The sequence below is a fragment of the Orycteropus afer genome, unplaced genomic scaffold (assembly GCF_000298275.1).
Source record: "Orycteropus afer afer isolate SDZICR_OR568_19922 unplaced genomic scaffold, OryAfe1.0 scaffold00116, whole genome shotgun sequence".
NCBI lineage: Eukaryota > Metazoa > Chordata > Mammalia > Tubulidentata > Orycteropodidae > Orycteropus > Orycteropus afer.
The window spans coordinates 2,225,425-2,238,019 of record NW_006921703.1 but is presented as its reverse complement, the minus strand read 5'-3'; the positions used below and the strand labels follow the sequence as shown (position 1 = coordinate 2,238,019).

The 12,595-nt window shown below is 37.6% G+C and overlaps 1 protein-coding gene across 1 annotated transcript in view; it reads left to right on the top strand.

Annotated features, from left to right (window-relative positions):
• The window catches only part of DCHS2 (dachsous cadherin-related 2), a 458,783-nt gene that overhangs the window by 329,023 nt on the left and 117,165 nt on the right, over nucleotides 1-12,595 (top strand). Inside the window, exon 13 of the mRNA XM_042781410.1 lies at nucleotides 3,088-3,945. Within this exon, the coding sequence (XP_042637344.1) occupies nucleotides 3,088-3,945 (858 nt within the window). The remainder of the gene's footprint in view (nucleotides 1-3,087; nucleotides 3,946-12,595) is intronic.

Genomic DNA, 12,595 nt, shown 5'->3' with positions numbered 1-12,595 from the left:
TTGGCAAAGAATGCTGAAAGTATGGTGGACTGCTAAAAGAACTAACAGTTCTGTCCTGGAGGAAGTGTAGCCAGAATGCTCCTTGGAGGTAAGAATGGCCAGACTTCATCTCACATAGTTTGGTCATGTTGTCAGTAGGAACCATTCCCTGGAGAATGATGTCATGCTTGGTAAGGTGGAGGGTCAATGAAAGAGGGGAAGGCCCTCAATGTGGTGGAATGACACAGTCTTGGCAGCGATGGGCTCAAGTGTAGCAAGAATCGTGGAGGTGGCTCAGGACTGGGTGGTGTTTTGTCCTGCTGTGCATAAGGTTGCTATGAGTCAGAGACAACTCAATGGCACCTAACAACAATAACAACATACAGAGTGCTTGGCAAATTGACCTTTCAAAAAAACCAAAACCCAAACTCACTGTCATAGACTTGTTTCCAACTCAGCGACTCCATATGGTTTCCAAGGCTGTAAATCTTTACAGAAGCAGACTGCCTCATCTTTTTTTCCCATGGAGTAGCTGGTGGGTTTGAAACAATGACCTTTTGGTCAGCAGCCAAATGCCTTAACCACTACACCACCAGAGCTCTTAAATTGACCCTTCCTTGCTTCCAAATTCATGTATTCACCATTGCTCACCCTCCTTCAACCTTCTACACACTAATACCCAGGAAACCCTGTATTCCATTCATACCAAAACATTTAGAACTGGTTAACTTCACCTGTTCCTGGGATTTCACACATACTCCTCCCTCTGTGTGGAAAACTCTATTAGAAACTTGTAACCTCGCTTCCTCCCCTTTAAAACCTTTAAAAGTCAGTTTTGATGTCACTTTTTCTAAGCATTTTCTGACCATCCTAACACTGATCTCTGTGACCTTCCTCTGTGCCTCCAAGGGTTTTGTAAATATGACTTGCATTCAAATGCTCATGTCCTTACCTGCTGCTTCTCCTAGGTTTTAAACTCTTGTAGGTCAGGGTCATGTCCTAACCCTTTGTGATCGAGTTGATTCCAACTCTTGGTAACCCCATGTGACAGAGTAGAACTGTTCTCCAGGTTTTTTATTTTTCTCCCCTATAGTGCTTTGGGTATGAATCATAGCAATTTCATTAGAATTAGTTGGGCACCTACCTATTTGTTGCATAACATGAGCAAAGACAGTGTTTTATTCACTCTGCACCCTTCAAAAAACCTGCCTTTTACATTTTCTATGGTGCATTTTTTTTTTTTTTTTTTGACTGTAATCTTATTGGAAACAGGTCTCCAGGCCTTTCTTTTGTGACACTGCTGGGTGGGTTCAGACTGCCAACCTTTTAGATTAGTAGTCAAGCACAAACCATATGTGCTGCCCAGGGATCTGGAGTCATGCCCTACTGTTCTTGTATTCCCAGATCTAGCACAAGCTTGGCACATGGAAGGTGTTCATTAGATTTTTGCCAAGTGAATGAATTAATTTCTCAACCATAAATGCCTCAGAAATGAAGGTTTATCTGATCATCCTTACTTTTGGTACAAATTAATGATGTGTTATCCACAAATAACAAATACAGGCCCCCTTTCCCAGACACCAGTATTAGCTATCAGTGTTTTTTTTTTTCTGAATGCCATTCTACTTCCTGCCCTCTCTATGTTTCTGGTACTTGGATTCCAGAAATTTCCCACACTGTTGGACCTGGCACTTTTATTGCATTTTTCATCTAAGAATATGACCAGCAAGTCATTAAACCACATTTTTCCTAATTAATTTACAGGGTTACTTTAAAATGTCTTTGGAAGTTTTTTTGTCCCTGTATTCGATTTTATCTTTTACTCCAGAGAGCACCATAGAAAATGTAAAAGGCAGGCTTTTGAAGGGTACAGAGTGAATAAAACATTGTCCTTGCTTATGTTATGTAACAAGTAGGTAGGTGCCCAACTAATTCTAATGGAATTGTTATGATTCATGCCCAAAGCACTATGGGAATTTAGAAACTGAAGTCTATCCCAGTAGTATAGCTAAAGTAAAATTTGTAGGGTGTAATATTTGGATAAATTACTATAATTTGTTGACTTCTGACTGATGTCTAAAAATGGACATTTTATTCTGTGATTCCTATCTTTGATTCCTTCTCTTTTATTTAAAATAAAACATACATTTCAATCCCCTATAAAGGAATGGTATCTGAATATAAAAAGTTGCAGCTACACAAAAAGAAATAGCAGGCTATTGCAAATTAGTCAAAGTAAATGTTTTCAGTATTGATTGAATTATTGATATATGTAAACCAAAAAACCAAACCCACTGCATTGAGTTGATTCTGACTTAAAGCAACCCTATTAGGACAGAGTAGAACTGCCCCATAGGATTTTCAAGGTTCTGGTGGCATAGTGCCTAAGGCATTTGACTGCTAACCAGAAGGCTGGCGGTTCAAACCCACCAGCCACTCCTCAGAAGGAGGGTTGGGCAATCTACTTCCGTAGTGATACCTCTTCAGGGAAACCCAAGGAGGGGTCGCTATGAGTTGGATTCAACTCGATGGCAGTGAGTTTGGCTTGTTTTGGTTAAATCTTTATGGGAGCCTACTGCCTCATCTTTTACCCTTGGAGAGGCTGGTGTGTTTGAACTGCCAATATTTTGGTTACTAGCCAAACAAATTAACCACTATGCCACGAGAGCTCCTTTAATGATGTGTATGTTGTTGTTGTTGTGTGCCATTGGGTTGGACTCAACTCATAGTGACCCCTCCTTGGGTTTCTGAAGCAGTATCACTACGGAAGTAGATTGCCCAACCTTCCTTCTGAGGAGTGGCTGATGGGTTTGAACCGCCAGCCTTCTGGTTAACAGTCAAGTGCCTTAGGCATTGTGCTACCAGAGCTCCTAATGATGTATATAGAATTATGTTATTCTATTTAGCTTCCCAATAGAATAGAAGCTTCATTAGGGCGAGAGCTTTATCATAGTCCTCATTATATCTTCAGTACCTAAAAAACTGCTAACATGTAATCATAAAAAAAAATATTTGTTGAATGACTGAAATGGGCATAATGCAGTGACGGGTTGCTATATTTTCAATTCAAATTATTCTTGATTTATTTTATTTTATTTTCATTTATAGATGGAAATACTGATGAGTACTTTGCCATTAATGAAACATCAGGAAAACTTTCAACTACACGTGCTTTGGACTGGGAGCAGGTCAACAACTTTACCCTTGTCATCCTGTGTTCTGATCTGGGGGATCCACCTAGGACCTCTGTGATGCAGTTGCAAGTTAGGGTTTTGGATGATAATGATCACAGCCCTTCCTTCCCCATGCTTCATTATCAGTCTTCTGTAAGAGAAGATATTGAAATGGGAACAGTGGTTCTTGTGCTCTCTGCTATGGATGAAGATGAAGGCGCAAATGGGCAAATTGAGTATTTTCTGATGAATGAGGCTTCTGGTGTATTCACCATTGATCCTGTGGCAGGCACATTGAGAACTGCCCACACCCTCGACCGAGAAGCCAGATCCCAGCATACATTCAGGGCAGTGGCCCGAGACTGTAGTGTCCAGGGCTCGAGAAGCACCACAGTAGTAATAAACGTCCATGTTACTGATGTCAATGACAACGACCCAGTTTGGGAACAGAACCCTTATGACGTTTTTCTTTCCCACCAGTCACCTGCAAACCTCACAATTGCCACTCTGAGAGCTGATGACCCAGACCTGGGTCCCAATGGAACTGTCCTTTTTAGTTTTACAGAAACCCAGTCAGTGTTTTCTATTGATAAACATACAGGAGTAATTCAACTTCGGCAAAGCCCAGCTTCTGAATATTTTCCCATATGGTTGCAATTAAAAGTTATGGACCAAGGGGTCCCAGCCAGGGCAACCACTGGTCTCTTGGTTGTTCACATGGAAGGAGAAGATATAAAGCTTTCCTTCACTCATCATCTCTATAAAGGGACTGTGACTGAAAATTGTGAGGCAGGTAAGTGTCTCATCTAGTTAATGTATATTGCACATGTTTTGACCAAATGTTTATAACTAAGGATCATATAAGAGGGATATTTTGGATTCATTTATAAATTTTTGAGTTCATCTTATACTTGTCAAGCCACTTTTCATCTAAATAATTTTATTAGAAAAAATAGACCCAAATACAGCAGAATAAATCCCCTTTAATGACAACAGACCAGAAACCAGACATACTGCCATAGAGTCATTTCCGTCTCATCGCAACCCCCATTGGGTTTCCCAGGCTGTAAATCTTTATAGAAGCAGACTGCTTCCTCTTTCTTCTGCAGAGCAGCTGGTGGGTTTGAACCACCAGACTTTTTGGTTCACAACCAAATTAACCACTACCTCACAAAAGCTCTTTCTAAAGATAACAAGAAGTAATAAAAAGACTGAAAAATATGTCTTCCATGGCTCTTGAAGTTTCAGTTCATTTAAATTTACAATCTCAAAAAAATTACTTTAAAATTTGAATCCTTAACAACTGTACATTTCTTAAAGTACCTTCTTAGAAGTGCAATGAAGAATGAAGTATGAAGTCATAATTAAGTGCTTAGGGTCTGCCTGTGTTTAAATCCAGATCCCGTTTCTGTGTATGTTTGGGCAGCTGAACCTTTTGGAGCCTCAGTTTCCTACTCTGGAAAGTAGAGATAATAATAACCATATACTTTATGAGGTCACTATGAGGATTTAATGAGCTAGTTCATATAAAGCACAGAGAACAATGTCTGACACACAGTAAGGAAGTAATCAATATGAACTGCTATTATTATTATTATTACTATTATTACAGCAACTTCTTTTTGATGTAGTCAGCAGAGGCTTTTGAAACAATGCACTAGTTACTCATTAAAGAATTTGATGCAGTTCCAAACAGACACAGTTCAAATCAGGTATCCATGAATTATAACTATACTTCCTCATAATGCTACAATCTTTTCAATTATGTTCCTACTAGATTTATGCCATAATAGGAAACATGGAAAAATAAATAAATAATTATTACCAACAATTAAAAAATCTCTTTGTAGATAGTTGGAAATTGAAAGAAATTTGGTCTAGTTAATTTGATCTAAGTAGTGAGTAGGAGGACTACCTGGATAGTACAAATGGTTGAGTTCTCTGCTGTAGCTGAAAAGTTCCTGGTTGGAACCCACCCAAGGGCATCTTGGAAGATAGGCCTGGCAGTCTGCTTCTAGTATATCACAGCCTTGAAAACCCTGTGGAGCACAGTTCTACTCTGACACGTGTGGGGTCTCCATGAGTAGGAGTCCACGCCACAGCAACTGTCAATAGCAGGGAATGGGAAAGTCAGAATCCACTGGAGGGCAATGGGTTTCTACTGGTAGTGAATAGATAAATGAATATTCAGATTCTTTCAACTAGCCAGCCACAGGCCAAAGCCAACAGGCTACAGTTTGGGAGAGGGATTTAGTAGCAAATTTCTGATGTGTGGGTGCTGTTCGCTTGCTCACATTTTGTCATTTTTATAGTGATTCACATTCACTTCATCTATACATAAACCTGTCATTTAAAAGAAAACCTGCGTTTTTCTGAAACTAATGTTCTCGTGTCATAGTGCGCATATTTTAAAATTATACATTATATACTGTGTTCCTTATGAAAAAATAATTGTTAATAATAAATTAAAGATGTCCTCAGTTGCATGTTATTAACCTCACTTTGAAGCCCCTCAGAATTATGCATATCCCATAGTCTGCTTACTTAGATGTCTCTTATTGCTTATAAACATAATTAAGAAAATTATGAAGCAGGTGAGTAATTAATAGGTAATTAAGAGCAAATTGCAGTTATCTTCACTAAATGAAGTAACAATGACTTCCAAAATAAGTCTAAAGTTTTCTACCTGTATTTTTATGTATAATGAGATTTTCATATAAGAGTTAAGTGTTAAACAATATTAGGTTCACTTATAGCTATACTTCTCTTCCTCTTAAGAAGTATATATGCCAACAGCAGAGCAGAACCTAATGGAAAGTAAACACTTTCTAATTAATAACAGTGAAAAATACCAAATATTACTAATTTTTGAAATTGATCTCATAAAATCCTAGAATCTTTAAGCCCAACCTTGTCTTCAGTGTAAATATAAACATCTCTCCTGGAATAGCCCTGACAAATTGCAATTTTACATAAGTGATAAGGGTAGGTATCACTGAGAAAGTGGTATTTGGGCCAAGATTAAAAGGAGGTACCTGTGTGATTATTAAGGAGCTCTGGTGATGCAGTGCCTAAGGCATTTGACTACTAACCAGAAGATTGGTGGTTCAAACCCACCAGCTACTCTGTGGAAGGAAGATGGGGCAATCTACTTCTGTAAAAGTTTACCACTTTAGAGATGCAGGGTAGGTTGCTGTAAGTTTGAGGAGACTTGATGGTAGTGGGTTTGGTTTATTTAGTTTTGGGTGTGATTATTGGTGAGGGCAGGGGCAGAACATTTTATGCAAAAGGAAAAGCTAGTGGCTTCCTACCTGCTTTGTTCAAGGAACAGCAAAGATGACCATGTGTCTGCAGCAGAGTAAGGAAGAAGAAAAATAGCAGGAAATGAGGTCATGTAGGACCTGGAAGGACTTTGGTTTATACTCACAGTTTTCATCTGTAGTTCATTCATTTTTCCTTCACATGATAGGAATTCCAACCACTATTAGTAAACATTCACATCCAATATAGATTTTACAGAATAATGGACATTAAATATATTATTTCTCAAAAGAATTGGCATGGAAGTCATTCAGGTGTCATGAATTCACTCTGTTGATTGGAAGTTGCAGTTACAAGAGGAAACTACATTGATTATTTCCCCTCATTCAGGCAGCATCTCATCAAATCTCTACACACACACCTTACTTCCATCTACTTCCAAACATCACAGTTAGGATTAATCAACATTCTAACACAACTTAGTCTGAGATAAAGTGTTAGGGCAGAAGATAGTAAAGACCAAATTACCTCTAAAGGTGGAAGCTTCAGTTTGAAATTCAGTCACAAAAGTTAATGTGAATAAATGGATAGAATATCTCCATCCTGCTATTTGTGTTTGTTTTCTTTGACTCCACATCAAAATTGTCCTTCTTGTCCACTTGTATTTGGAAAGATTTAACTTACTAAATTTGACATTTATCACTTTAATATAGAACTTAACAAGCCTTATGAGAAGCAGAGGAACATTGTCTGATACACTGTCAGGAGAATGAACCCGTCAGTTTGTAAGGAACTCAAAATATGACTAGGGAAAAGTTGCCTCCCCAAAGTGCAGTTGCCCTTAATGATGTACATGGAGTAAAGCTTTCAGGACCTTCATTTGCTGATATGAAATGACTCTAAATGACAAGAAACAGCTACAAACATCCATTAGTCATTGGAATGTGGATTGTATGAAGTATAAATGTAGGAAAATTGGAAGTCATCAAAAATGAAATGGAACACATAAAAATCAATATGATAGGCATTAGTGAACTAAAATGGATTGGTATTGGCCATTGTGAATCAGACCTTCATATGGTCTAATATGCCAGAATGACAAATTGAAGCAGAATGACTCTGAATTCATTATCAGAATGAACATCTCAAGATGTATCCTGAAGTATAGCCCTGTCAGCGATAGGATAATATCCATATGCCTACAAGAAAGACCAGTTAATACAACTCTTATTCAAATTTATGCACCAATGCCAAAAATGAAGAAATTGAAGATCTTGACCAACTTCTGTAGTCTGAAATTGATCAAGCATACAATCAAGATGCATTGATAATTACTGGTGATAGGAATGCAAAAGTTGCAAAGAAAACTCAGTAGTTGGAAAATGTGGCCTTGGTAAAAGAAATGGCACTGGAGATCACATCATAGTAATTTGCAATAGCAACAGCTTATTCATTGCAACTATATTTTCTCAAAAGCGTAAATGGCAACTATGCATGTATACCTCACCAGATAGAATACATTGGAATCAAATGGACTATATCTATGGAAAGATACAACAGAGAAGCTCAATATCATTGGTCAGACCACAGCCAGGGACTGATGAAGAATTGACTATCAATTGCTCATACGCAAATTCAAGCTAAAGCTAGAGAAGATGAAAATAAGTCCATGAGAGCCAAAGTACAACCTTGAGTATATCCTACCTGAATTTAGAGAAATCTCAAGAATAGATTTGATGCATTGAACATTAATGGCTGAACACCAAATGAGTTGTGGGATGACATCAGCAACATCATACATGAAGATACCAAAAGGTCATTCAAAAGACAGGAAAGACCTAAATAAATGTCAGAAGAGACACTGAAACTTGCTCTTGAGTGTAGGGTAGCTAAAATGAATGTAAGAAATGATGAAGTAAAAGAATTGAACAGAAAATTTCAAAGAGTGGGTTGAGAAGTCAAAGTAATGTATAATAATGAAATGTGCAAAAACCTGGATTTAGAAAGGAAAGAACACACATGACATTTCTCAAGGAGAAAGAACTGAAGAAAAAACTCAAGCCTTGAGTTGCAATATTGACGGAATCTATGGGAAACATATTTGAAAGCATCAAAAGAAGGTAGAAAGAATACACAGAATCACTGTACCAAAAAGAATTAGTTGACATTCAACCAATTCAGAAGATACAGAAGAAGTTCAAACTGCACAAAACACATTTGTGAAAAACGAGGTTCCAGGACTTGACAGAATGCCAACTGAAATGTTTCAACAAATAAATCTAACACTGGAAGTGCTCCCTTACTTATGCCAAGAAATTTGGAAGACAGTTATTTGACCAATTGAATAAAGAGATCCATATCTGTGCCCATTCCAAAGAAGAGGGATCCAAAAGAATGTGGAAATTATCGAACAATATTATTCATATGACACACAACTAAAATTTTGCTGATCATAATTTAAAAATGGTTGTAGCAGTACATTGACAGGGAACTGCCAGAAATTCCAGCCACATTCAGAGAAGGACATGGAACAAGGTATATCATTGCTGATGTCAGACGGATCTTGACTGAAAGCAAAGAATACCAGACAGATGTTTACCTGAGTTTTATTGATTGTGCAAAGACATTTGACTATGTGGATTATAATAAATGATGAATAACATTGCAAAAAAATAGGAATTCCAGAACACTTAATTATGCTTTTGTGGAACCTATATATAAACCAAGAAGCAGAAGAAGTAGTCACTCTAACAGAACAAGGGGATACTGTGTGTTTTAAAATCAGGTATGGTGTATGCCAGGGTTGTATTCTTTCAAAATTCTTATTCAGTCTCTATGCTGAGAAAATAATCTGAAAATCTGGATTATATGAAGACGAATGTGGCATCAGGATTGGAGAAAGACTCATGAACAACCTGCATTATGCAGATGACACAACCTTGGTTGCTAAAACTGAAGATGACTTGGACCATGCTGATGAAGATCAAAGACTGCAGCCTTCAGTGTGGATTACACTTCAACATAAAGAAAACAAAATCCTCATAACTGGACCAATAAGTGACATCATGAAACAGAGAAAAGATTGAAATTGTCAAGGATATCATTTTACTTGAATCCACAATTTACACCCATGGAAGCAGCAATCAAGAAATTAAATGGCATATTGCATTGGGTAAATCTTCTGCAAAAGAACTCTTTTAAAGTATTAAAGAGCAAAGATGTCACATTGACTAAGGTGAGCCTGACAGAAGCCATGCTGCTTTCAGTCACCTCATATGCATGTGAGTTCTGGACAATGGGTAAAGAAGGTGGAAGAAGAATTGATGCATTTGAATTATGGTGTTGTCAAAGAATATTGAAAGTACCATGGACTACCAGAAGAATGAACAAATCTGTCTTGGAGAAAGTACAGCTGGAATGCTTCTTAGAAGCAAGGATGGTGAGACTTTGTCTCACATACTTTAGACATGCTATCTGGAGGAACCAGTCCCTGGAGAAGAACATCATGCTTGGTAAAGTCGAGGGTCACCAAAAAAGAGGAAGACTTCATCGGATGGAATGACACAGTGGCTACAACAGTGGGCTCAAACACAGCAGCGATTGTGAGCATGACACAGGGCTGAGCAGTGTTTTGTTCCATGTTACATAGGGTTGCTGTGGGTCAAAAGTGACTTGATGGCACCTAACAACAACATCACAATGGACATTGTAAAATTTATTTATTAAATCTTGCACATAAGGAAAGTTTGAAATACTTTTGGAAGTAATACAAACATATGGTAGGTATAACAAAACTTCTGAAGTGATGAGTTGGGACCTGACCTCTCTTTGAAGAGTAAATATGACATGTATGAAGACTATGAAGTCTAAGTAGAGATGTAAACTAAAAGTTGGAGGAAAGAGAAAAGATGAAGAAAGAATGACTGGTAAGGAGGCTGTTGAATTTGATTAGACACAATTAAACTATTCCTGGGTCAGCAATATATCCTAGGCCCCTGTCACAAACAATGACAAGGTGCATAAAATATTGATTGACATTTCAAGCTGGCTATAGTCATATCTGGAACATGAATTCAATACAGACTACCAAATCATATCACAGACATGAGAAGATGATTTTTTTATGCATCTGAATTCTAGTGGTTTTAAAAGATTGTAATTCATTTGATGAGTGTTAAAATGGCCTTGATATAATTTATCAAATAGCATTTTATAGCAGACAGCACAATCTCCCCCCTCATCAGACTATAATTTTTATTTTATTTTCAAATGAAAAATATGTTTATTGAAACTTAAGTTTTCCATTGAATCACTCAAAAATCCTGTCAATAGATACCAGTTGACATCCTGAGTGATATTTTTTGCATTGTCATAAATTTTCATCACTTTAAACTGTTTTTAACATTTAGATATTCTTTTAAAAAACTGAAAACAAAGTTTAAAAACTAACTCCAAAGTATTTATATTTACCATTTCTTTATTGGAAAGCTCACAGTTCAGGTTTTGATTAACAATGTATTGATCTATAAAAAATATTAAATTAACACTTTAACTGTTTGAAGCAATATATACTTCAATATATAGTCTCACTTTTAAAGCAACTATTTGATAGTACCTGCCCAAAAGGCACGAAGGAGAGAAAGCCTGGGACAACAAAGTGGCAGGATCCAAGTAAGGGAGGGTAGGGAGGTTTTGAACAGCTAAGGGAGACAAACTTTTATGTCAGTTGGTCATACTGTGGTGGCTTGCATGTTGCTATGAGGCTTGAAGCTGTGCCACCAGTGTTTCAGATGCCAGCAGGGTTGCACATGGTGCACAGGTTTCAATGCAGCTTACAGACTGAGACAGACTAGGAAGAAGGAAGAGGCGATCGACTTCTCAAAGAATTGGCCAGGGAAAACCATATGAATAACAGAGAAACACTGTCTGATACGTTATTGGGAAACTTTATGAATAACCCACTGTCCAGTACAGGGAAGACGAGCCCCTTAGGTAGGATGGTATTCAGAGTAGAACTGGGAAAGAGCTGCCTCTTCAGAGTAGAACCAAGCTTAATGATATGGATAAAGTACGTCTTTCAGGACCTCTAAGTGCTGACGTGGCATGACTCAAATTGAGGAGAAACAACTGCATCCATTAATAATGGGAACATGGAATATACAAAGTATGAATCTAGGAGAATGGGAAGTTGTCAAAAATAAAATGGAATGCATCAAGATTGATATCCTAGGCATTAGTGAGCTGAAGTGGACCGGTTTTGGCCATTTTGAATCAGCCAGCCATATGATCTACTGTGACAGGAATGACAGGGCTGTGTTTCATTCTCCTCTACACACAAAATGACAATTTGAAGATGAATGGTGTGGCAATCATCATCGCAAAGAATGTTGCAAGATCTGTCCTGAAGCACAATGCTTTCAGTGATAAGATAATAGCCATTTGCCTACAAGGAAGACCAGCTAATACTACTATATTCAAATTTACACACCAACCACAATAGCCAAAGATGAGGAAATTGAAGATTTTTTTAAAATCAACTTCTATGGTCTGAAATTGACCAAACATGTATCAAGATGTGTTCATTATCACTGGTGATTGGAATGCAAAAGTTGAAAACAAAGAAAAATCACCAGTAGTTGGAAAATTTGGGCTTGGTGACAGAAATAATGCTGGAGATCACATGATAGAATTTTGTAAGACTGACGACTTATTCATTGTTTTTTCAACAACACAAATGCCAGTTATACACATGGAATTCACCAAATGGAGTACACAGGAATCAGATTGACTATATCTGTAACAAGAGGTGATGGAAAAGCTTAGTATCTTCAGCCAAAATAAGGCCAGGAACTGATTGTGGAAGAGACCATCAAGTGCTCATACGCAAGTTCAAATTGAAGTTGAAGACAATAAAAACAAGTCCATGAGAGCCAAAATATGACCTTGAATATATCCCTCCTGAATTTAAAGACTGTCTAAAGAATAGATTTGATGCAATAGACACCAGTGACCAAAAACCAGAATTGTGGGATGACATCAAGAATATGATCCATGAAGAAATCAAAAGGTCATTAAAAAGATGGTAAATGAGGTAGTGGCTTTCGCTCAGTAAATGAAGTTGCAGGACGTGTGGGTATAGTTGTGTCTTATGGGGACTGTTGTCTCCCACTCAGTTAGACACA